Source organism: Protopterus annectens, chromosome 4.part0, assembly GCF_019279795.1.
Source record: "Protopterus annectens isolate FY-2018-M chromosome 4.part0, PAN1.0, whole genome shotgun sequence".
Lineage (NCBI taxonomy): Eukaryota > Metazoa > Chordata > Ceratodontiformes > Protopteridae > Protopterus > Protopterus annectens.
This window is the reverse complement of record NC_056733.1, coordinates 825,437,576-825,461,697: the sequence shown is the minus strand read 5'-3', so window position 1 is coordinate 825,461,697 and position 24,122 is coordinate 825,437,576. Positions and strand designations below refer to the sequence as shown.

At 42.8% G+C, this 24,122-nt stretch overlaps 1 protein-coding gene across 1 annotated transcript in view; it reads right to left on the bottom strand.

The window, feature by feature from the left end:
• LOC122799600 (mitogen-activated protein kinase 1-like) overlaps nucleotides 1-24,122 on the bottom strand; it is a 605,676-nt gene that overhangs the window by 364,040 nt on the left and 217,514 nt on the right. Inside the window, exon 2 of the mRNA XM_044068770.1 lies at nucleotides 15,427-15,609. Coding sequence (XP_043924705.1) covers nucleotides 15,427-15,609 — 183 coding nt within the window. The remainder of the gene's footprint in view (nucleotides 1-15,426; nucleotides 15,610-24,122) is intronic.

Here is a 24,122-nt window from a genome sequence, read left to right as displayed (position 1 = left end):
AAGAGACAGCACTAACCTCACTGGTGATGACAGATGTAGTACTTGCATGGCTGTGAGGCGAAGTGAAAACTCTGGACTGGGGAAGACAATCTGAAGGGTGGTATCTGTGTGACATTTTATACATTCTGTTTTCTGAGCTGGAGTCATGTGGCACTTTGCTAGATTCATGGTTAGCCCAAAGTCCAACAACTGGAGCACTTGTTCCAGATGGTGCAGAAGAAGATACTTGGAGGTAGCAGTTAAGAGCCAATCATCGAGGTACAGTAAAACTTGTATCCCCAGCAGATGCAGGTGCACTGCCATGATCTTAAGCACCCTGTGGACTGTGGTGAAACTGAAAGGCAGGGCTCAGAACTGGCAGTGACTTGCTCACAGCCAAAAGTGGATAATCTATCTTGATATGATAAGCGTCTTGGATATCCAATGGAGCACATCCAATCTTCCTTACTCAGCAGAGGTAAGACTGACTGAACTGTGATCATCCACAATTTTGTTTCACAAACTAGATTAGGTGATCGCTTCAGAATGGGTCTGAGGTCCCCATTCTTTTATGGTATTAAAAAGAATCGAATAGACTCCTGATAACTGGTCTTAGAGGACCAATTGGATGACTTTTTTCCTACCAGCTTTGAAATTTCTAAAGCTGCCGAGTCCCACTGACTGGGTGGAACACTGGGGGCTTTGTTTTTCTTAGGTGGAAGGGAAAAGAAATTTGAATAGCCTCTGGAAATTATCTTTAGCACCCAAGAATTTAAATGTTCTGTGTTGTCCATTTTCATTCTCCCTCAACGAATGGGACAGAGTCCCCAGCTACATGAATCTTGGGTGGCCCCCATGGAAGGATATTGTGCAGAACCACTGAACCAAAGGTGGCTCTGCTTCTGGAGATTAGGTCCAATCTGCAATAAAGTAAAAGATGCGAGTATTGGACCATATGGCTGCTGCGCAAATTTCAAGAGAAGTTTGTGACCAAAATGCTGATTTAAATGGCCACAGATGTAGTTGAGTGGGCTTTAGGTGGTCTTGTTAAGAGGGATGCCTTGCTGGGAATAGATACAAGAAATGCAATCAGTTATCCATTTAGCCAATGTGATAACCCAGTTGATTTGTTGAGAAGGATATAAAGTCCGATTTCTTAAGTTTTTACCTACACTGAACTAAATTGTTGGTGCACATCCAGATGATGTAGCATGTATTCTCCTTTGTTTGAAAACATTGGAAAGAAAACCGGTAAATTGATTGGTTAATGTCGGATTCAGAAGCCACTTTAGGTGAAAGAGAAGGGCTGAAAGAGCCTGGAGTTCAGAAATTATTTTTGCAGAAGTGATAGCTACTAAAAAGACCATCTTCCATGACGGATGCTTTGAAGCTTCAGCAAAAAATGATTTAAAGAGTTTTTGTGTCAGACCTTGTAGCACCACAGTTAAGTCCCAGAGAGATGAATAATCCTTTACTGGGGGTCTAATGAAGTGCCTTTCAAGAAAGCTTCACATAACTTGAAGCCAAAATTTGTCTTGTGTATGAAAATTAGATATGGCTGCCAGTTATAGTTATCATAGAATTTCCTCACTTCTCAACAAAATCCTACACCAGGTTCTCCTGAGAACGACCCACTAGAAACTGCCCACACCTTCAACACCCACTTCATTGAAAATATTCAAAACCTTGTCAACGATTTCTCTAGTCAAACAAAAACTTTACCTCTAATAATTTAAAAAGCAACACAAATCTCTCCAAGTCAAACATATACTGCCCCCCCTATAAACAGCAACCCACCCATCTCTACTTTTACTATACAACCTGTGCCCATCTCTCTCACATAACCTAAGCAAAACCATGTTCCCCCTCTGCTGAATACCTAAAACTTACTGCAGATGCTATAGCATAACCTGTAAGCATTCTCAAGTGATTCCTCTCCAAACCATACATTCCACAACTCTGGAAAAACTCCATTATAACTCCACTACATAAAGGTGGTAATGCTAGTGATCTCTCTAATTACCGGCCCATCTCTATAATCTCTCCTCTATCTAAAATCCTAGAAAAGTGTACACATACTCAACTGTTAAAATATCTCACCAACGATAACTTACTTGCCCTCACTCAACATGTCTTCCACCCTGCACAAAGCACTACCACTGCCTTACTTTCATTCACCAATACTGTTAAAGCCTTAGACACTGGTCTACTAACCTCAGTTATCTTACTGAATCTATTCAAAGCTTTTGATACAGTACCATACCCTAAACTACTATTACAACTTAAGTCTTTAAACTGCTCCCCACACGCACTGGCTTGGTTTTCCAACTATCTTTCTGACAGGAAACAATCAAATACCAAAACAAGCAATCTGAATAGCTCAAACAAAACAGGAGTTCTCCAGGGGTCCATTCTTGGGCCACTACTATTTAACATTTTCATCAATAACCTCCATAAAGTTTCCCGTCTTAGCACTCTCATCCAATACGCTGACGATTCTACGATAATCACTTCCGCCAACAGCCTGATGGACCTTCAACAACAAACACAAAAAGCCTTTACTTCTATTGAATCCTGGCTAAATGATGCTCAACTTCTACTTAACCCAAAATAAAATAAAAACTTATTTTTATCCAAACCTCTAACTTAGGACTTCAACATTTTCTCACAAAATACCGAAATTGAACTAGTAAAATCATCAAAACTTCTGGGCAACACAATTGATTACAAACTCTCTTTTGAAAATCATATTTATAATACAATCAAGAAAACCCATTTTAAACTTGGTAAGCTCTACAGGCACAAATTTTTTTATGGACATGCCCACCAAGTTAAAATTGACCAACACACTTCCTCTCTACTCTCCTTTATGGTAGCCCCATTTTCACTAACCTACACAACTCTCAAGAATAAATTACAGTCATGCTACTATAAAATAGAAAAATTTGCCTCCAACATGCCAACTTGGGCCCATCATGCCAAGCCTTAAAAAGCTTAAACTGTCTCGACTTCCCCCACTATCTACATTACTCCCAACACTCGCCCACAAACTACTATATAACCCTAACTATTGAATCTCTCTTCAAACCATCTTACAAGCATACACCCAAACACGAAATCTTAGGTCAAGTAAACAGCTCCTAAGCATGTCAAAGCCCAACAAACGCATAGGACAAAGCCTTTATTCCTTCACCATGCCAACGCTTGGAATGCACTTGCCCTCTTCCATTACTCAGTCTCCTTAAAAGCATTCAAAACTGCACTAAAGTCCCATTACCACAATAATCAAATAGGTTCCTGCAACTACTGTCCTAAATCACCATAGATTACTGTCACTACCAAATAGTGAATCCACCTATGTTATTGTCCCTATGTTTAGTTTTGCTTTAGGCTCCAGATTTCATCTTCTACAAGCTATTACGGACGGCTCTAGCAACTTTATAGATTAATGTATTTACTAATAAGTGTAGTTGTTGGCAATTCAAGCCTTTTAAATGCTTCTCATATCCATACTGTAGCTACCTTTATACTCTAAATACTTTGACATGATGTTATACTGTACTATTTCTTTAACTGTAACTGATGTTCCTTTTACACACTGTATATACTTGGTCAAACAATGTGATACCATTTCTTGTAATTATTCTTGGAGCTTTTCTCCCTGAGCCTCCACTGAAAAATGGGTCTCTGATCCAGTGGACGTTCCCGGTTACCAAATGTCAAATAAAAAAATAAACTAGCTCTTCCTTTGAAAACAGAAGCCAGAAGAAAATCAACAGCAGAGACATGGGCAGTAAAAAGGTCAATGTTTCTTTATGCACAAAGGGAAATATTTTCCACTTGCTCTTGTAAACTTTTTTGGTGGAGTCTTCTTGGGAGGATAATAAAATGATACATACCAGGGAAGAAAACCTAGGCTGTATGGCTATTATTGGAACTGGAGAAACCATGCAGTTAGAGGGCTAGGTTAACTTGCCCATGAGGGGTGTGAGAGAGGATCTGGAGTTGGGTACAGTATTCAGGGAAGATGCAACTAAGATGAGACCAGAGGAAGGGGAACCACACCTGGAGAGGCCAGACTGGAGCAATGAGAATGACGGAGCTCTTCAATAAAGTTCCTTTTGATTCCCAAATCTCCATGAAATCAAGTGGGGAATAAGAGTAAAGGAAACCAGATGGCCGAATGTGGACTAGAGTATCTGCCTGCGACTCCCCCGAGGCAAAATACCTGCTGCACCTGTAAAGAGACAAAAAGGTCACAGCAAGAATGGCCCAAAGATGAAAAATATTCTCTGCCACTGACCGAGAAGGCACTTGTGAAGCATCAGAATGGCTCTGCTGAGTTTCTGCACTAGTATGTTGGAATCCTCTGGAATATGCATTGAACTAGAAAGCAGTTGCTGGAGATCGCCCATTGCCACACTCGCATCCTCCTGACAGAGGGCAAGATGGGTTCCCTTTGTTTGTTGATGTACCCAACTACAGACATGTTTATCTGAACTGCAATAATTCCTAGAGGAAGAGAATCTTGAATTACCTGCAATGCCAAAAGAAGATGTAGATATGCACACTGGTCTCCTGGGGGGACCACGTGCCTTGGACCGTCCTCCCCAAATAATGCCCCCCAATCCAATTGGAAGGTGTCCGTAGTCAATGTGGCCATTGGGGGTAGAAAAAACAACGGGTTGGCCTAGATAAATGCCATCTGCCTGGATACATTAGTGAATATGGTATTTGCATATTGATATACACTTGACTAAGAGATGGGGGTTGTTGAATATACCACTGAACTGTAGGAGTCCACTGAAAGACTTGCATAAAGTAGAATGCTAAAGGGAGTAGGTCTGTTGCTGCTGCCATAGACCCTAAAGCTTGGAGAATAAGCCTGGCTGGAGGAGACGGATTAGATAGAATCTGATGAACCTAAGATCTGAGTGCGTCTTATGCAGTGAGAGGGCAGAGGCAACTTCTGTTGAGTTCGACTGAACACCAAACTTCAGGCTTTGTACCAGTGTCAGATTTGATTTGGCAAAGTTGACTAATACTTCGTGAGCAACAAATTTGGAGCAAAACGTCCGTGGATTGTTTTAGGAGATGCATGCTAGAAATGGTGAGGAGCTAGTCATCTAGGTATGGAAACAGTCAATCCTTTTAGTCTCAAGTGAGCCGGCACCACTGCCATACATTTGATGGCCACCCTGGGGACTGTGATGAGATCAAAGGGCAGGGGCTCTGAATTGGTAGCGACTGGCTCCCAGCTAAAAGCACAATAGCCTTTGGGAACGTCTATTTTGATGTGATAGTGTGCATCCTGGAGATCTGTAGAGCACATACAATCATCCTTGCATAGAAATAGCAGAATGGACTGAAAGAGATGTCATCAGATGGTGATCTGGGGGACTTCTCCTGCCTCAAAAATCAGAATCTTCAGTGAGAGATTCCAATGGGAAATCTATGTGCCTCATCTTGCTTGTTCACTTCCGATGGACCTCCTGTGGACGTTTGGGGGAGGTGTCAGAAAAGAAAGGGAGTTCCTCCATAGGAACAGAGTGAAAACAAGACTCAAAGCTCAGAACAGAGGGAATAAGGGGAGGCTGTAAAGGGAGAGAGACCAGATCTTGAACGAGAAGACGCCCCTTTTCCACAACCTTGAGAGCAGACTGACCTGGAGAAGCCATGGCCACCTGCACTGCAGCAGTGTGTTCCATTGCAGGTAAATCAACTCCAACCAGATCTGTGCCTGGAGGAGGGACCAGACCTGAGCTGTCCAGTGCCGAGGCTCCAATGGGCAGGGATGGATCCAACAAGATCAGAGTAGATCCCAGCCCCACAGATCCAAAGCCTTGGCTGATCTGAAGGCATATCAGCGGAATCAGTCAAGGATGCTGACTGAGTTGAGCAAGTAATTTTCTGATCAGACTCAAACTCTGAGTTGTTGGATTCTGGGGCTCCAAAACTGAAAGATGGCTCGTAGGAGAAAAAAAAACTGAGTGGTGGCAGGAAGACTTGCGGATCCAGTATGGGACAGAGCCAAGATAATCCCCATCTGGAGCTGAGCTCTGAGGTACTTTTGCAACATCCTATTCACATCTGCTTCAGAAAGACCTGATGGATGATGTGGTTGACTGGGCTCTACTGTATTATTTTGGAGTTTGCCTGAAAGAGAAATTGGGTCTAGGAGAGAATGGATCCAAATGAAACTCAGTAGAATGAGCTCTAGGAGTATATAAAGTACAAAGCTTTAGATCTGAGGGTTAAGGGATCCTTAAGTTGAGCAGTAGGACTTGCTGATATGATAAATTGGATCTAAAGGTTTAGGATCTGGAGTGCCTAGTTTCGGGTCCATCTGATTAGATAGTTTCAAAACTTTAGGAGGTGGTTCAAAAGTAGCCCTGGGTGACTGCAGTGGTGAATGCTTCCTATGCTCTGAAGGAGCTTTACTGGTCTTACTGGGGGGTTTAGCCCTTAAAGATAAGATGTAGATGATGGAGGAAGTAAACCCTTAAAAAAAAGTTTACTGCGTCTGTCAGCCAAGGCTCTCAAACTGAAAGCTGCACATATCGAGCAGTTTGTGTTTAAATGAGTTGCTCCTAAACAATGCACAGTCTTTGTGGCACCCAAGTTAGGTATTTTGTGCCCACAAGTGCATTTTTTTTTAAAACCTGTTGGCTCGTCATCCATGACAGTACAAGGGAAAAAGTAAAAATACGAAAATGGAAATACAAGAACAGAATTTCTATATATTAAAAAAAATTGCCAAGGATGGCAACCAAGTTTTACCCTTTTAAAAAGGGTAGGGGGTTACAAAGTACAGAAAGACAAATTACCAATGATGGTAAATTTAAGAAATTACTTTAAAAACAGTAAAGAAACTCCTGACACAGAAAAAGCAAAGACTAATACGGCATATTATAGTAGAGAGAAGCGGGAATAAATTTAGATCTTTAAACTTATGAAAAATTTGAACAGTAAATAATGCCACGAGAGAAGTACACTACATTTGAGCATGATGGTGGCAAAAGCGATATGAGGTATTGGGGATGGACTAGTACATTATTGGTAGATGAATGAGCTCTAGAGTTGGATCCAAAGTCCGAAGTATGCGGCCAAGTCAGATCAGAGGATCAGATCCATAACCCAGTTGCTCAGGGAGAAAGAAAAGGACATTAGATCTGAAGTTACACTGTGCCAGGCTTCAGGATGCAAAAATAGGCACCCTGACTGCCTCCAGAGTGCAGCAGTTGGGCAACTGTTCAGGAGCATTAAGATTTCTCAGTAAAAGACAGCAAAAGCCCTGGTCATGCGGCCTGCCTCTGCTCTAGGGCATCATTCAATAGTTATCTTCCCCCCTATCATGGGGAGGCCTATCACCTGGTGAGTTGTGGTAAGAACTCTGACTTGCAGAACCATATCTTCTCCAATCAGATTCCTATGGAAAGATCTTTGTAGGGTTGAGAAGTGGACTCCTACTGCTTACCATTCCTGTTGATTATTGGTTAGTGCTCTTTAACCTTAGGTTAAAATAGAGTTAAGCCATCATAGGGGCTGCTCACAAAGTATGACAAAGCTTTCAGTAAAGTCACAAAGCTGTATCCAGGCATGGTGGAGCAAGGTATTGACAGTGCCTGCCACTCTAGCCATACCATCAGCTGCACTGGAAAGCAAGTACATGACCACATTCAAGGTGGATTGTAGGATAGAAAGCTGGAAGTCCATTTTCTGAACATCCTCTGGCAATACCCAGAGAGGGACTTTGTGATCTCTTTGGTCAAGTCTCTATGAAATCTGGTTAAGGGAGACAAATAATTCACCGATCCAAGAGCAAAAGTCACTGATATATAGGCCCGCTTCCCAAACTTGTCCATCACCCCTGGCTCTGTTGGGGAATGAACTCTTCAGATAGTTCTTTTCTTGTGGCTGCTGCTACCCCTACCACTGTAGCATCTACTGGGGGACCCTTTCTCCTGCATCCCCTGTCCTTAGGAGCAACTAAAATGCTACCTGCTTTCTTGGGGATGGTTTCCACCACATACAGGTTCTTTCATGTCTGCAGAGCCAAAAGGTCAATAAGGGTATTAACAACTGGTATCACCCTTGAGGATGCTGGGCCAGAACTAAAAGCTTCCAAGAATACTGACAAATCAGGGGAACGGTCTTGGGACAACCCACCTTCTCTCCATCAATTCGAGTACATCACCACAGGCGACTTCTTCAGAGATGGAGCGAGGGGGAACCCTCCATTTCTTCTGTGTTACTGCCTTTGGAGAATGACTCTAGAAGAAGAGTCGGTGCTTCTGTTTGTGTGCTTCTGTTTGTATGCCTGATTCCTGTGAGAACCTTCTGGGGAAATATCAGAAGGCTCCGAAATCAGACTAGAAACAGACCTACTTGGAAACCTTTGGAACAGACTGCCCATCCATCAAGATGAGGGCAGGAAGCCACAGTTGCAACAGGTAAGGAAGACACCCTTTGATCCTAAGATAAAAAGGAACCCTCAGCACATACAGCTCCTGGCCCTGAAGCAGATCTCAGATCAGAGCTATCTAGGGCCAAAGTCCCAAGAAGGAGAGATGCCTCCGAGAATCTCGGTGCTGACTCAACCCCTCCTCAGAATTTGTCACCGATGCTTCAGCTCAGTCTCTCCTCTTGACTCAACCGCATTTATGTTGAAAGACAAGGAAGCAGTCAGCAAAGTCGTTAACTCCAGTACCAACAAAGGTGCTCCAGGACCAGTCAGATACAACACCAGACCCAAAGAGTAGACCCATACAGGATTGATGAGGGGTAGGGTGAAAAATCCAGTACTCATTTTCCCCAGGGGATGGTACTGGGTTAAATCCAAGCTGGATTTGCAGCCTCAAAAATGTTATCCTGTCAACATCTTGCTCAGTGAGACTTCAGGATGATAGAATAGATGAAGCCACCAATGGTGGTCTGGAGTACCTTCTCTCTAGAATAGGAGAGTGCAGTTTGGGACTCTCTGGTTCTGGAGACTACCTAGGTCTTGGAGACCGATCAGAACAGAGAAGTTCTGATCTGCATGCACATTTCAAGTTAGGCCCGAGTGAAGACATCTGCTCCAGAGAGCACCTTTTAGCCATTTTTAATGAGGATTTGTCTAGTTTTCCCATTGGAATCAAAGAAATGGAAAAAAAAAATGGAGGAAAAGATTCTCTCTCAACTCTTTCCTTTAGTCTTACTTTTGTCTTTCTTCTTAGAAGGTGAAGAACTTCAAGGTCCTGCCCCCAACTACCTATACTCTGCTGGAAGAGAGTTCCACAGTTTTGCAATAAATACAATCAGAAGTCTATTAACAATGAGAAACCTCAATGAAAATGTACCTGTCAATGAAACTCCTACACTTTAAATGCCCTCATTAGTAAGCCCCACTTACTCTGAACTTTTCCCTTCTAAAATTTAGAATCTGAATAAAATCCTAACAGTCTGGATCTTATACAAACACCATTACTAATGCTTCTCTCTATGCAGACAAATGAAATAAGCATAATGAAATCCTCAGTCTCCAGTGTTCAGGTCTCAAAGAAATAACGGTCTGGATAAAATATGTATATGCCTCCTCTGCTGTAGTACACTAAAATGTTAATGCAACTTTATACAACAAACTAAAATAATGCAGAATGTTTTGCAGATGTGTGTGACCAGCATCCCACAACTATATAGTGTACTTAACATAGTCAGTGGTTAACTATACCTCAGTAGTATACAAGTATATTTTCTGTTTGCTTATGTTACTTGCCTGTGGAAATGTAATGTGGAGTTTTTCCACCCCCAAGCCTCTGCTGAAAAGGGGCTTTTTATAGGTTCATAGGTAGGTACTAGGCTATTGGCCCTAGGGCCTGTATAAGCTTAGCCAAAAATGTACCCTGGCTTTCGCCACCCAAGAAAATTATTTTCCTGTGCCCCTGTCAAGCAGAACCTCAGAAGTGATCCCCGGGGTGAATTTCCTATTACCCATCCAATCATCAAGATTTTTCTTGAAGTGTGCCAATGAGGAGCTCTGTTTGACATAGATAGTCTGTTCCAGAGTATGGGAAGTCTCTGGGACAGGAATCTATCCCTCCAGCATGTTCTGTTTATTGTGGTGACAAGGTTTAGGTCCCTAGAGCGTGTAGCTCAGAGGGATTGGAATTTCTTTAAGTGGAGCATTTCCAACAGCTCTGGGTTTGACATAGCTTTGTATGTTAGGCAGAGATCGCCTCTGATTAGGCGATATGTGACTGATTAAAGCTGGAGTTATTTGAGATGGTCTGCGTATGGCATCTGTTTGAGGCCAGTAATCCTCTTTGTGAGGTATTTTTGCGGGTTTTCCAGTTGTTGTAGAGGTGTTGTGAGGTACATACCAAAAGGGGCGTTGTACTCTATAATGGGTCTAATGAGTGATGAGTAGAGGGGAACAATGACCTCTTTCTGGATGAGAAACCTTTTGTGATGGTGTGCCACGTAGAAGGGATTTCCTGACCACTTTGGCGAAGTGATTATCAAAGGAGAGACTACTGTCCACCTGTGTCCCAAGGTCTAATCACACTTTCGGTGTTAAGTAGACTACCGCCTATGTGGTAGCTCATGGGTACAGAATTTTTACAAAAGAGGATGACGATGCACTTTTTGGCACTGAGCTTGAGACCATGTCTCCAGGAATGTCTCAGTGAGGCCCTTTAGTAGGATGTCCACATCGTTAGGAGTTTCAATTATGGCTCCTAGTTTGCAGTCATCTGCGAATTTAGTTAGCCAAAGACCTTCTGTGTTAGCCTGTACTTCAGAGAAGTAGATACTAAACAGGAGAGGACCCAGGACTGAACCCTGTGGCACTCCACTTGTCACTGGTCTGAAGTCTGATTTGGAGTCTGCTACTTTCACAGTGTGGGTTCTTTCAGTAAGCCAGTTGGCAACCCATCTTGTGACATAGGGATTTATACCTAGTTTAGTGAGTTTATCTATAATTCCAGAGTGGGGGATGGTGTTGAACGCCTTGGCGAGATCTAGATAGGCTGTGTGAACCACCTTACCCTCATCTATGGCTTTGGTGACTACTTCAAAGTCTATCAGGTTTAGGAGACATGATCTGCCTTTTACAAACCCAAACTGTGTGGGGTCCAGGGTTTGGAGATCTCCAATGTCTTTGTTTATGAGTTCCATGATGATACATTCCATGGCCTTGCAGACGAGGCTCGTCAGGCTAATGGGGTGGTAGTTCCCGGGGTCTGTTGTGGCCCCCCCCTTTGTGGAGTGGGATAACTGTCATGGTGCGCCATTCAATGGGCACAAAACGTGAGGTGAGGCTATTTTTGAACATGGTACTTAGGCGAGGTGCCAGTTCATTCTGTAGTTCAAGTAGAAGGCTGCCTGGGATGTTGTCAGGTCCCATGGATGCTGTGTTCTTGGCTTTGGAGAGTGAAGTTTTTACCTGTGCACCCATGATTACAGGAACTTTGCATTCTTCCGGTATAAAGATGGGCCCTTTAGGGGGTGAGAGGGGGATAAAGTTAGCACAGAACCTATCTGCCAGGATGTTGGCAATATCAGTTGGTTCTGCATATTTGTGTTATTGTGACTGTGGTGTAACAGAGCAGATCAGAGTGTTGCCATTGAGATTTTTGACAGCTATAGAATGCTTTGTGGCTGTCTTTAGAATCAGTGGCAATTGTGTTTTCATAACTAGCTTTGGAGGATTTTATGAGGGATCTCAGCTTCTTACTGAGGCTAACCAGGGAGTTCCTCCAATCGTGAGATTTTACTCTTTTTTGCAACAGTTTCTTTCTTCTGTTGTAGAGTTTGTTTATGGCAGAAGACCACCAGACTGTCTTCCTTTTTTTGGAGGATAGCATCTTGATTCTGTTAAGGATAGCACGATCCTTGCACTCATGTAAGTGCTTATAAAGTGCATTTGTGTAGGATTCAGCAGTCATACCTCTATTGTCCATCTGCATGGGTGTCATGAAGTTTGCCACTTCTGTCTTAAGAAGCGTGAAGTTGGCTTCGGAGAAATTTTTTACGGTTGTTTTCCTAATGGGGGGGTGGGAGCGGGATGTGGATGTCTACGGCGATTAGCTTGTGGTCGGATCTGACCAACGAGGAGATGACCTCTGGTGTGGAACACCTGTCACTAATGTTGGTGATGACCAGGTCTAGGATATTGCTGCCTCTGGTGGGGGTGTGGATAAGTTGATCCAAAGCGTCGGAATTGATGATTTCCAGAAAACGTTGAGCAAAAGAGTTGGTACAGGAGTAGTCTTCCCAGTTAATGGTAGGGTATAGTTGAAATCACCCATTATTAGAGTGTTGGGTTGTACCTTAATATTTTCTAGTGTATCAAGAAAAGAGGAGTAGGAATCCTGGGGCATGGTGGGGGGGTCTGTAGCAAGCTATAATCTGGATTGCGGTTTTGCCCAGAGTTAGCTGAACTTGGATAATCTCGAATGCATTATGCTGAGCAACTAGCTTGGAGGTGTAGATATCCTTAATGAATGTGGACACGCCTCCACCTTTAGTGTTTCGGTCCGGGTTTGGTGGCCAAAAGGTGTGGTATGAATTATAGCCTGGTAATGCATGGGGTGCTCCCTGGAGCTTTGAACCAGGTCTCTGTCACTGCACAGATGTCAATGTTCTCCATTTTAAGGAGTGCCTCGAGTGAGTGCATTTTGAGGTTTAGACTTCTATCGTTGAGTAGGATTACCCTCAGATTTTGCTTGCTTGTACCGGTTACGGTGGTGAATTTGTCATTTGAACCTTGCCTAAAAAAGCCACTATAGGGGTGGCAAGAGCCTTTGCCAGTATCTGGAATCCCAAGGGCGACAGGTGCAGGCCATCTCTGGCAAAGCAGCATGGTCTGTCGATCATGTCATCCCAGGCAGACAGATACTGGATTCCCTTAGAATGACACCAGAAGCTTAGCCAATTGTTAAAAGTCAATCATTTTGTCCTTGTACTGTGGTGTCAGTCTTTACCTAGTATAACTTCCCTGATGCTCAAAGGGAAACAAATGCAAGCCTTCCTTTTCTGCAAAAGAACTTAGTGCAGGTCCTACTAACAGACATTCTACTTATGGAATGTGAAGCCCACCTTGGCTGTGGTTGAGGAAGAATGGAACACTTCGGAGTGAGGTTGCACTTGTTGGGACCAACAGATTCCTTGTCTTAAGAACTCTGCTACCGGAGTGGAGACCAAATGCAGTCTTATTCCAAAGTCATGGTGGGATTTCTCACTAAGAGCAGCAACACAAACTAACCCCTAACAGACAGGCAGTGCATGTTTGCTGGTGGGCCCAAATAGCACCACCTTAATAGCAGTTTTCATTTAGGGGAAAAGTGAAGATAATATCAGATTCCTAAAGCTGTACATTCAGCCCTCTCCTGGAAACGAGGAATTAGTAATCTTGTCTCAGCTAGGCCTTAGACAAGTTAGGCACCCCAAAGATCAACCTATACCATACACAAGAAAATATGGCCCTCCCCTTATTCTACTCTGAGCACAAGGCAGGAGTTGATGGTAGAACCATTCGCTCTTCAGCAACAGGGAAGATCCTGCATATGCACTCCTGTTCCCTGCGATTCCACACAGTCTCAAAACTCAGAAAAAGGGACAACATTCATCCCCTCTACCTCAGACTGCAGGGAAGTCCACTCACTTTGAACTAAGTGGAACAGACTCCCCATCCTTGCATAAGTGGCACCAAATGCCATCTCAATCTGTGGAACCTCTATAAGCTGTGTGGTGTGTGTGTGTGCGTCATGTCAGAGTATCATGACCTTGTGAAGAACATTAATGTAGACCGGCAATGACTGGTTAAGCAGTTCCTTAAAAGGATTCAAAGTCTTTGTACACATGTGAAAAGCCACCCACTACCAGGGGACTTGATCCTCAAGACTCACACTTCAGGCAGTCTCCCATTTTGGCACACAGGTTTGGTTGTTCTGACATCTGTCTCTTGAAAGCCAGCAAAATAAATACAGAAAACTGGGCAGGATTCAGACCCCCTTTTATATAAATGTAAATCTGTCTGTCACAAGTGATAATTCAATAAAGGTGTTTAAAAAAGGATTTGTAAGTCCCTGTACAAGATTTGTTGCCCTTAAAACATACTTCTCAACTGTACAGATTTTTCCAGAATGTCCAGATTTTTGTCTCAAATATTTGGTTTGTTCCTCATAAAATCTGTGTTTTTCTGGCAAATCACGGAGGATTTAAGTCACTAAATAATGATCAAATAATGACATATTTGAGTTTCACACTACAAATCATTCAGAAAATGCATGCCAACAGAAAGCTGTTAGAATAACAGGATTTGTAAGTTTATAAACAGCAATATTTAAAATATGTCCCTGTTTTTGAGCTTTTGTCCCCCATTTTAGGCTTTGCACAGACTTCTTGCATTAAGAGGTTGACAGATGTGCCATAAAGATGACAGCCCCAAGACTTCATGAAGGCCCTGGCCTTCCCTAGTCCTTGCCTTCAGGCTGTCCCACAGAGTGTGTGTTGAAAGTCAGAGTACCAAAACTGCAATACTTGTAAGAGTAAGATGAAGTACAAATGTACGGAGTACACACCAATTCTAAGATTTGAGTACTACTCCCTACACTGAACAGTAATGTTACAGAAGATTGATTGTACACAAGTTGTAGGGATGTGGGAACACATGGGGCATAGCTACCCTGCAAAACAATTCAAAGGTATAACGGGATGATTTAGAATTCATGTTTCGTCACTGGAATCAGTTTCATTTCTCAAGTGCCAGGATTCACAGTATTCATTTTCCTACTTATGCCAGGGAGCCTTCCCTGGCTCCGGTTTCCAGGGAGGCTTAATTTTCATTACTTGCTATTCTTTACAACAATTAGTCACTATGGAAGGCTTCCCAAGTTAATGCATACACGCTCATGGTATGAATTAAATCTGAAATAACGCTTTGCCAAATGGGCGTTTACTACCCACATACAGCCTTCTCCATCCTGTGGCTGATGCATACTTACCAAAGTCAGAGAAGTATACATGCCACTGCATTCCTGTATGAAATCTTTTGTGCTCTATTTTACAGACTGATTATTCACTAACCCAGCACAGAGGGTGATGCCAAAGAGTAAAATGTCAGAAAGTACATGTTCCCCAACTAGTGGAATATGAGAAAATTCAAAAATATGCAGAGTTAGGGATTTCACACATCTATTTTCTATGCTTAAGTACTTTGTTCAGAGTTGACAAAATAGCTTTAGTTTGGCTAAGCTGTGTAGTTACAGTCACATATGATGCCAGCTGAGATTGACTTTGGAAGCTTTCAAAGGTTAACAGATGACCACAGTTATTTGCAGATCACCAGTTACTAGGTTGCTACCAAATACAGTTCCAGAAACAAAAAGCCAGAGAGACACATTTTTACTATTAGTAGACTATGACGGGTACAAGAAACAGACTGACTATAGCTTTAAAGGATACACATCTTTCATTTGATCGATAGTTGGGGCTCTTATAATGTCATTGATTCCAATGATATTTTCATGCCTGAAGCGAAGCAAGATTTTGATCTCCCGTAGAGTCCTCTGGCAGTATGTCTGGTGTTCAAATGGGCTTATCTTCTTGATGGCTACTCGTATTTTATTCACATTGTCATGGGCGGAACTGCAAGGAGTAACAAATTGAATTAGTAAATCAACTTTGTTTACTCAGAACCTGTGCAATTCTGTAAACAAGGCAATTATTAAAGTGCCAGAATGTCAAAAACCCAACTACTACAATGACAGGAGTTCCTGCATGGCCACTTGAGTGCAGCCCATGTTGCCTTCCTACAGCTTTGATTATGCACTGGTCTCAGCATTACAAATGTCAAAGCAACTTCTTAAGGGCTGCTAAAGGCACACTTCTAAACTCATGTCATAACAGTAAAAACTTCCCACCTCAATGCAGCTAAAATTATGCTGCTGCTTTTGTTGGGCATAGACTGCAATGAATGAAGGGTTCACATGCACACAATTTACAAGGACAAACCCTATCAGAATTTTAGCACTTCACCATGCTTATTTTGAAGATCTTCCAAACAGATTTTTTTCTTAAAATTTATTAAATTTAACTCTGTATATAAAGGTTAAATGAATGCTGCTACTGTTTTTCATACATTTGCCACTGGAAAACTGGAGACACTCCAGTATGCTTTTAGTACAGACACACAGAAGGATGGGGGGGGGACTTGGCTGCATGCCATTTGCTAATGTTAGCGTCTGCATGTTTCGCTGTACCTTCTTTCAGAAATAAAGACAAACTCAACAGGGTGCACTTTTCAAATGGCATCACTGCATGGCATCATGTGCATTCACCCACACACACAAGACTGCAGCATTACAAGCACATTAACTTTCAAACTTCTACCTCAATCAATTTCATTTTGTTGGTTTATCTTAAACTGCATGTGAAAACATCTCCTTCAACCCAGTTTCTGGCTAAATGACCTCACACACCATCACTTACGGCACCTGTGGTCACCACAAGTCAACATAACATTTCTACATACAAGAATGCTGGTTAAGCAAGAAATTTCTGGAAAACATGTTACAGCATCTACTACTGCTCTGCTTCTTTACTATCTGTGCAGTGCATTATGATGTGGCTCACAATGGGGTATACCACTAACAATGATTCTAAATTTAGTGAGTCTACACCTCATGATTAAAATAAAACAATTAGTCAGCATTATCAGAACTGGTCAGCAAGTAGAAAAAAGCTTACAAGGCATGTATTTATAACTGCTATAAACTACTGGTGCCTGCTACAGGCTGGAAGAGGACTTAGCTTATCAAGCCAAAGCCCTCCCAAGATCAGACTCAAAGCCATACAGTTATATCACAACTTCATAAATATACAACGCTACACTGCAGAAAAAGGAACATTTGTTATAAGAATTTAAAGTTCTGCCTCAGTAAAAAAAAATCACAAAGAGATCAAAATCAGAGCACTGCATTTCACTTTTCTGCACTCCATGAACAGAAAAGGCAAGGTACCAAACACAGAAACACTGTATTAACCTTCATTAAGATGGTAGTGTTAATGAATTGTGCTTCTAGCTTTCAAAAGTCTTTTGATCCCAAAGCAGTTACCTACAGCAACAGTAGTGGACAGGTGGAATAATTTTCCAAAACACAGGCAAATACCACTGTTGCAAGGTCCAATTAGCACAGACATAACCTACAAGCATTTTTGCACACAGATGCTCGCAGACATTTCTCAAAACAAAGCAAAGATACCAATGCAAGCAGATAAACTATAAATACAAATCTGAAGGAATTAAAATTTGTGTGTCACCCATGTCTCTTTTTAAGCTACTAAGAAATACTGAAAAACATTGCAGCCACTGGGTGTCTGCTAACAAACTTCAGATGAACCACAATAAAACTAACGTCACATTCCCCCTTTGTTTCAGAGTGCACCCAGGCCTCACCTTTGATCACTCTCTTGCTCAGCTGAAACCGCTACAGAATTTCTCATCTTCTATGACCAATAGCTCAAATGGCCTTGGCCAAATATGTACTTGTACCTAAAAACTGGAATACGCTCCACCATTCCACAAGCAGCTGTGACAACACCGGCACCCAGCACTTCTGGGTCACACTCTGCCAGAGCTGCCTACACAGCTCCTGCACTACCTGCTTCAACTGTCAGGTAGTGCTGCCAGAAATGTACTTCTACCTAAACTGGGCACATTCTCCCCCATTTCAATATTCTTAAAATACACAAATACTACAGACAACAGAATAGGATTTGCAGATTTGCCCTGCTGGCTGGCTACCACACTCACCACTGCTTTCTTTTGGAAAAGTTGAATGGGCTCTCTGCTACTGAAAAAGTAACTAACTTACTTGGCACTCTCGTTTATAAAGTGTTAAGAGGGTTAGTGTCCTCCTGAATACAGTTGACTCAGACAGCAGGTATACTCCCTTTAAAATCCTAGGTTAACACCTTCTTACTTAGCAGGTCTCCTTTGAAAACAGCTCTGGACAAGTGAGCTTTTTCCAGGCTAGGACCTGCATTATGGAATAATTTGTCTTCTAATATAAAGGGTGAAGAATCTCAACTTCAAAAAAGCTCCGTCTGGGCACCTCCATAAAGACTTAACATTCAAATGTTTTGGAGACACAAGCTGGCTCCAGCAAGCCACTACTGTTTTTAGCCAATCACACAAAAGTTTTGCTCATTTAAAATTAGGTTGTCTCAAGCCCCCTTCAAATGTGACAGTTTGGTAGGCGATAGGTAAGCAGACTGTTTCCATTGTCCAGAGCAACGCCAACTAAATCCATTATTCTGCCAACTACGCAACTGATATATTTAGGTTTGCATTGCCCAGACACAGGAAACGTTGGACAAAGTCCTTGGAAGACCTTGAGAGATACGAATACAAACTACCTCTGAGAACAGAGGTCCCAAAGGTGGCTTTTGACCTGTGCAGTGCCCAGACTGGAATGTTTTGTAAAGTATGTACAGCTTAAGCTCTGGCAGTGTGTGACAGTGGTATGGGAAGAAGGATTTATTGCTAAAACAGTACACAATGCAGTGTGACAACTATTTTGATTAGTAAGAATTTTGTCAATTTTTTTACTTTTTTCTCCTACTGAAGGAATAACTTGCATCTTAACTCAACAGTACCAAAGACATTAGAAAACAAAATCAGTTGTCTTTGTACATCCTTTGAAAAATTGGGGAAAAAATCTGGTTAGGGAATGAAATGATCAGAGTATCGGCTTTGGACATAAATGAGGAATTAGTTCTCAAAGATACCAGGTACTTGTGAAAAATCAGGTATGGATATTTGGAAGAAAGTGTATGCAATTCAGAAACTCTTCTAGCTTAAAAAACACCAACAAGAGGGTCTCCATGACAAAAACTTAGATCAGTGGTATTGGCAGGTTCAAAAGGAGGCAAAGTTGAAATTTCAAGTGGGGAAGGAATGTGTATATGTGGTCTTGAGGAAAAATTATTTTTACAAACACCTTACACAGCTTATGTGAGGCTAGTGAAATGGAATTAAAACCCAGACAGAGGAAGCTTGTTGCCAAATCTGACTGGAAGAATAACTAGTCTGATTGCAAAATAGATTTGAGGCAGGAAAAAACAGAAGGAAAGGAGCTGAAAAAGATCAAAGTTATGACCGTCTGCTGGGTGATGACAAGTGTATGCGGATGCATATACACACTTCCCTAGCCTACCAGAGATTTTTTACTGGGAAGGCAGATGGCTTGTGCTTCCACTAGGACCTCCTCCTTGATGGCCGCCAACGCTGCAATAGACTCCTTATCTCCAGAAGGGAGCATCCTTGGGAGTCTGGCATACCTTGTATGGTTTACAGGGAAAAGAACTGTAACTGGGCTGTCTCAAAGTGCTAGAGAAGTCAGTGTCAGTTACCTTGCTGGGTTTGAATACAACCCAGGCTGCTGACAGTGAGGATCTGCACACCACCTATAGAATCTCATCTTCCAACGAAGAGGGTTTGACTGGCCAAGATACCCCATCTCATTTCCAAAATCTCACAAGTGGTGTCCTCCAAAGGAGACTGTGTGGAAGGATCTTCCTCAAGGTCCATTTCTGGGGAAGGGGGACTCTGAGTCCAAGTGTTTTCTTTTGCATATCTTCTCTTGGGGGGGGGGGGGGCTTGGCAGGAACTTGTCCAAGCTCTCACCAAGAGGATGCATCCCAGACCCATGTATGAGCAAGACTGACAAAAAGCCAAATGGTTCATCTTCCATGGGGAGTGAGGGTGGGACTGAAGGAATGCCAATTATCAGTCTGGGACCTGAATAGGTCCCTTTTTGCTCTGTTGACTCCAACATACTGATGGTACAGGTGTTGAAAAGCAAGATCGAAAGAGGGGTGATCTTGATATTGATTGCCATCCTTGACGACGATGGTGCTGATGTCATGAAGATGGGCTTCAGTACTGAGGGGTCAAACCCTAACTGCAGCAACATGGTCAAGGGCCCTGAGAAATTCAGTGCCAGTTGAGAGAGGCTCCAGTGCTAACCCTCTCTGGCCTAATGTGGATGGCGCAGACATGACTGATGTTGACCCAGCAACCTGAACCGAAAGCACCGACACCAAACAAAGATCCTGACTAGCAGAAAACATTAGCATGAGATCTAGTCTGCTCCAAAATTCCCTGAGCACAAACTGGACCTGAAGAATAAAAACAGGTAGGGCCTTCTCATGCCACCCTAGACACAGAGTGCAGAGAACACCAAACAGAAGCGGAGCCATCACTAAAGTTGAAAACTTGCCACAATCAAGCAGGGGTAAGACTTTGAAGGGACCTTGAGGAATGAAATGAAGCAGATGTCAGTCTAGAAGAAAATGTAACAATTGCTCTGAGAAGATGCTTACTGCTTTCCTCTTCACAGCAGAGTCTGTTGGTCCACAGGAATCCTGTCAAGGTGGCAAGTTAAGGTAGGCAGAAGTTGAGATCGACAAGGATCCCATATGCACCGGCGAAGCAGCAGAGGTCCTGAAAACTCTGGCTGGGGATAATTTCTCAAGAAAGTACAGTTTTGTACCTACCATAAATGTAGATGTTCGAAGATCCACATTGCTGCAGTCCTTACATATGGGTAGTCCGCTGTCCTCAGTCGGCCCGAATACCAAAGTATTAGGCTGACGTCGGTCAAGGCGCTTAAAACTGACATCAGGACGTCAGGGTACAAAAGCGCATGACCGACGTCATTTCCTCAGTCTTTTCTTGCCCCAGATGTCAGAAGGCCCTAACAAGACAGGCCAAAGCCAAAAACCAGCAAAACCCAACCAACCACCCGTGCACTAACCATATTTACAATATGTACAACACAAACCACACCACCACCTTCAACAATAGAGGGGAAGGAGGGAGGGTAAATTGGACTGCAGCAATGTGGATCTTCGAACATCTACATTTATGGTAGGTACAAAACTGTACTATGTTCTTCATCTCACATTGCTGCAGTCCTTACATATGGGTAGAATCCCAAAGCAGAGGTAAGGGAGGATGGCAAAACTACATTAGGAGCTGCCAACATGCCTTGTAAAATTGCAGTTGCAAATCCAGCCCTAGATTTAGAGTAAAGTGGAAGGTGGTAATGCTTAGAGAAAGTATGCACTGAACTCCAAGTAGCTGCTTCCAAAATATCTTTAGTAGCCACCCCCCTTAAAAAAGCTGTAGAAGTGGCAGTAGCCCTAGTGGAATGAGGCCTAATCCCAGCTGAAATCTCCTTACCATGATGGGAATAACAGAAAGCAATACAAAAACCAATCCACTTAGAAATAGTTTGTTTTGAAACAGGTTTGCCCTGAGAACCCAAATCAAAAGAAACAAACAACTGCTGAGACTGCCTGAACCCTTTAGTTCTGCTCAAATAATATCGCAACTGTCAGTGAATATCCAAAGTGTGCAAAATCTTTTCCCCTTTATTTTGGGGGTTTGCATAAAAAGTAGGCAAATGAATAGTTTGGTTTAAAGCCACACTAGAAACCACTTTAGGCATAAAAGAAGGATTAGTACGCAAAGACACCCTATCCTTGTGGAAAATGAAGAAAGGCTCAACTGCCATAAGGGCCTGTAATTCAGAAACCCTTCTCGCAGAGGTAATGGCCAACAAAAAAGCAGTCTTCCAAGATAAATATTTCAACTCTGCCGATGCTGCAGGCTCAAAAGGTTGTAGAGTGAGTTTCTCCAACACAAAATTGAGATCCCAAGCAGGAGTAGGAGCTCTACGTGGGGGTCTTATATTCTTTGCCCCTCTAAGAAATTGCTTAAACAAAGGCTGAGAAAATAATGGTGGGTCACAGTCATAGTGAGCAGAGATTGCTGCAGCATGAACCTTTATAGAGGAGAAGGACAAACCTTTGTCCAATAACTCAGTAAGGTATTGAAGTGCCACACTTAAATTAGGTTTAGAAACATCAAAGTCCTTTGCTGTACTCCAAAATAAAAATCTCCTCCATTTATCTGCGTAAACTTTCCTTGTACTAGGCCTTCTGGTCTCCAAAATAACATTCAAAACTTGTTGTGGAAGCGGAGACCCTCCAGGGTTTAAACCAGAACATGCCAGGCTGTCAGATGTAGAGAATGAAGTTTGACAGAGTAAATGACCGTTCTCCTGAGACAGCAGGTGAGGAATCGAAGGCAAAGGCCATGGAGGCTCCCGTACCAGACTTCTCAGTAATGGGTACCAGTGCTGTCGAGGCCAATCTGGAGCTATTAAAATCATGTTTGGCTTGTCCTGTCTGACCTTCAGCAGTACCTTTGGGAGGAGAGGCAGAGGTGGAAAGGCATACACGTGAAGATTGCTCCAATTGAATGAGAGAGTATCCACTTTCCAAGCTGAGGGATGAAACCTTTTTGTGCAAAACTTTGGCAGCTGGTAATTTAGTGGAGAAGCGAACAGATCTATGTCTGGAGTTCCCCATAACACTGTCAACCTCTGGAATACATGAGGATCCAATTTCCACTCGTGGGGATCCATAATTTGTCTGCTCAACACATCTGCTAAGGAGTTCTGTGCTCCTGGCAGAAACCTTGCCTGAAGATTTAGCTGTAAACTGAGAGCAGTCTCCCACAAAATCATTGCTGGTCTGCATAGAGGATAAGAATGCGTTCCCCCTTGCTTGTTGATGTACCACATGACAGCTGTGTTGTCTGTTTGAATCAACACCTGCCCTGGAAGAAGTAAATCCTTGAAAGCTATCAATGCAAATTGAACTGCTAACATCTCCTTCAAGTTGATATGTAGATGTTGAAGTCTGGCAGGCCACGTGTCTTGTATCCATTTTCCATTTAGATGAGCTCCCCAAGCTTTGTCTGAGGCATCTGTCGTTAAAATCTGACTCGCCTCTGGCCGGGTCACAGAGAGTCCCTTGTTTAGGTGACATTCCTGAGCCCACCACAAAAATTCCTTTTGAATGCAAGGTATTATTTGAATGACAGTGTCCAAATCTTGGCAGTGCTGTGTCCATACATTCTTGAGATACCATTGTAGCTTCCTCATATGCAGTTTGGCATTGGGAAGTACCAGAATACAAGATGCCATGAACCTCAAGGCTTGAAGGACTGTCCTTGCAGTCAGCCTGGACTGACGAGACAACTGGTGGAAGTAAAGAGAAAGATTCTTTTGTTTGTCCGGGGTCAAAAAGGCCATCTGGGATGCTGTATTCAGTCTCACACCCAGAAAGCACATGTCCTGAGAGGGTACTAGACTGGACTTTATTTCGTTCACAGAATACCCCAGGCATCTTAACACTGCCATCACATACTGTAAATGATGAAGAAGTTCGTCCTTTTCTTGGGCCAGAATCAGGCAATCGTCCAAATAAGGATAGATCTGTATTCCTCTTAGCCTGAAGAAAGCTACCACTGGAGCCAGAACCTTCATGAACACTCTGGGCGCATTAGATAAGCCAAAGGGCAATGCAGAGAACTGATAATGTGAAGTCCCAGCCCGAAAACGCAGATACTTCCTGCAACTGGGCCTGATAGGAACATGAAGGTAAGCCTCTTTGAGATCCAGAGTCACCATCCAGTGATCTTTGCCCAGCAGAGGTAAAAGCTGTTGTAACGTTAACATTTTGAACTTGGGAATGTCCAGATATGTGTTGAGGATGGATAAATCCAAAATTGGTCTCCACGTGTTTCCTTTCTTTGGTACTAGAAACAGACGAGAATAAAATCCTAGGCCCACTTCTGGCAGAGGAACCGTTTGTATGGCCCCTATTTGAAGTAGTAAAGAAATTTGTTTGCGAGCCTCTAGTCTTTGCTGAGGAGGAACGTCCGGCATGCCTTTGAAAGGAGGCAAGGTATGGAAATAAAACTTGTAACCCTGGTGTATGATATCCAATACCCATTTGTCTTGGGTAATCAACATCCAATTTTCCTTGAAGAGTGCTAACTTTCCTCCCAAAGGTGCTGCCAGGCAAGAAGGATCTGGCAGCTGAAAAAGTAGGTCATTGGGCCTGTTTACGAAAGGACTGGCCCCTGCCCTCACCCGAAGATTGTGCAGGTGAACTCCTGTTCTAGGCCTGAAAGAACTCTGAGCTCTGCCCCTACCACGCCTAGATCTACCCCTAGACTGAGAATCATAAGAAGGATACGCCCACCCCTTAGCAGGCCAATTCCTACTAAACTTCGGAGG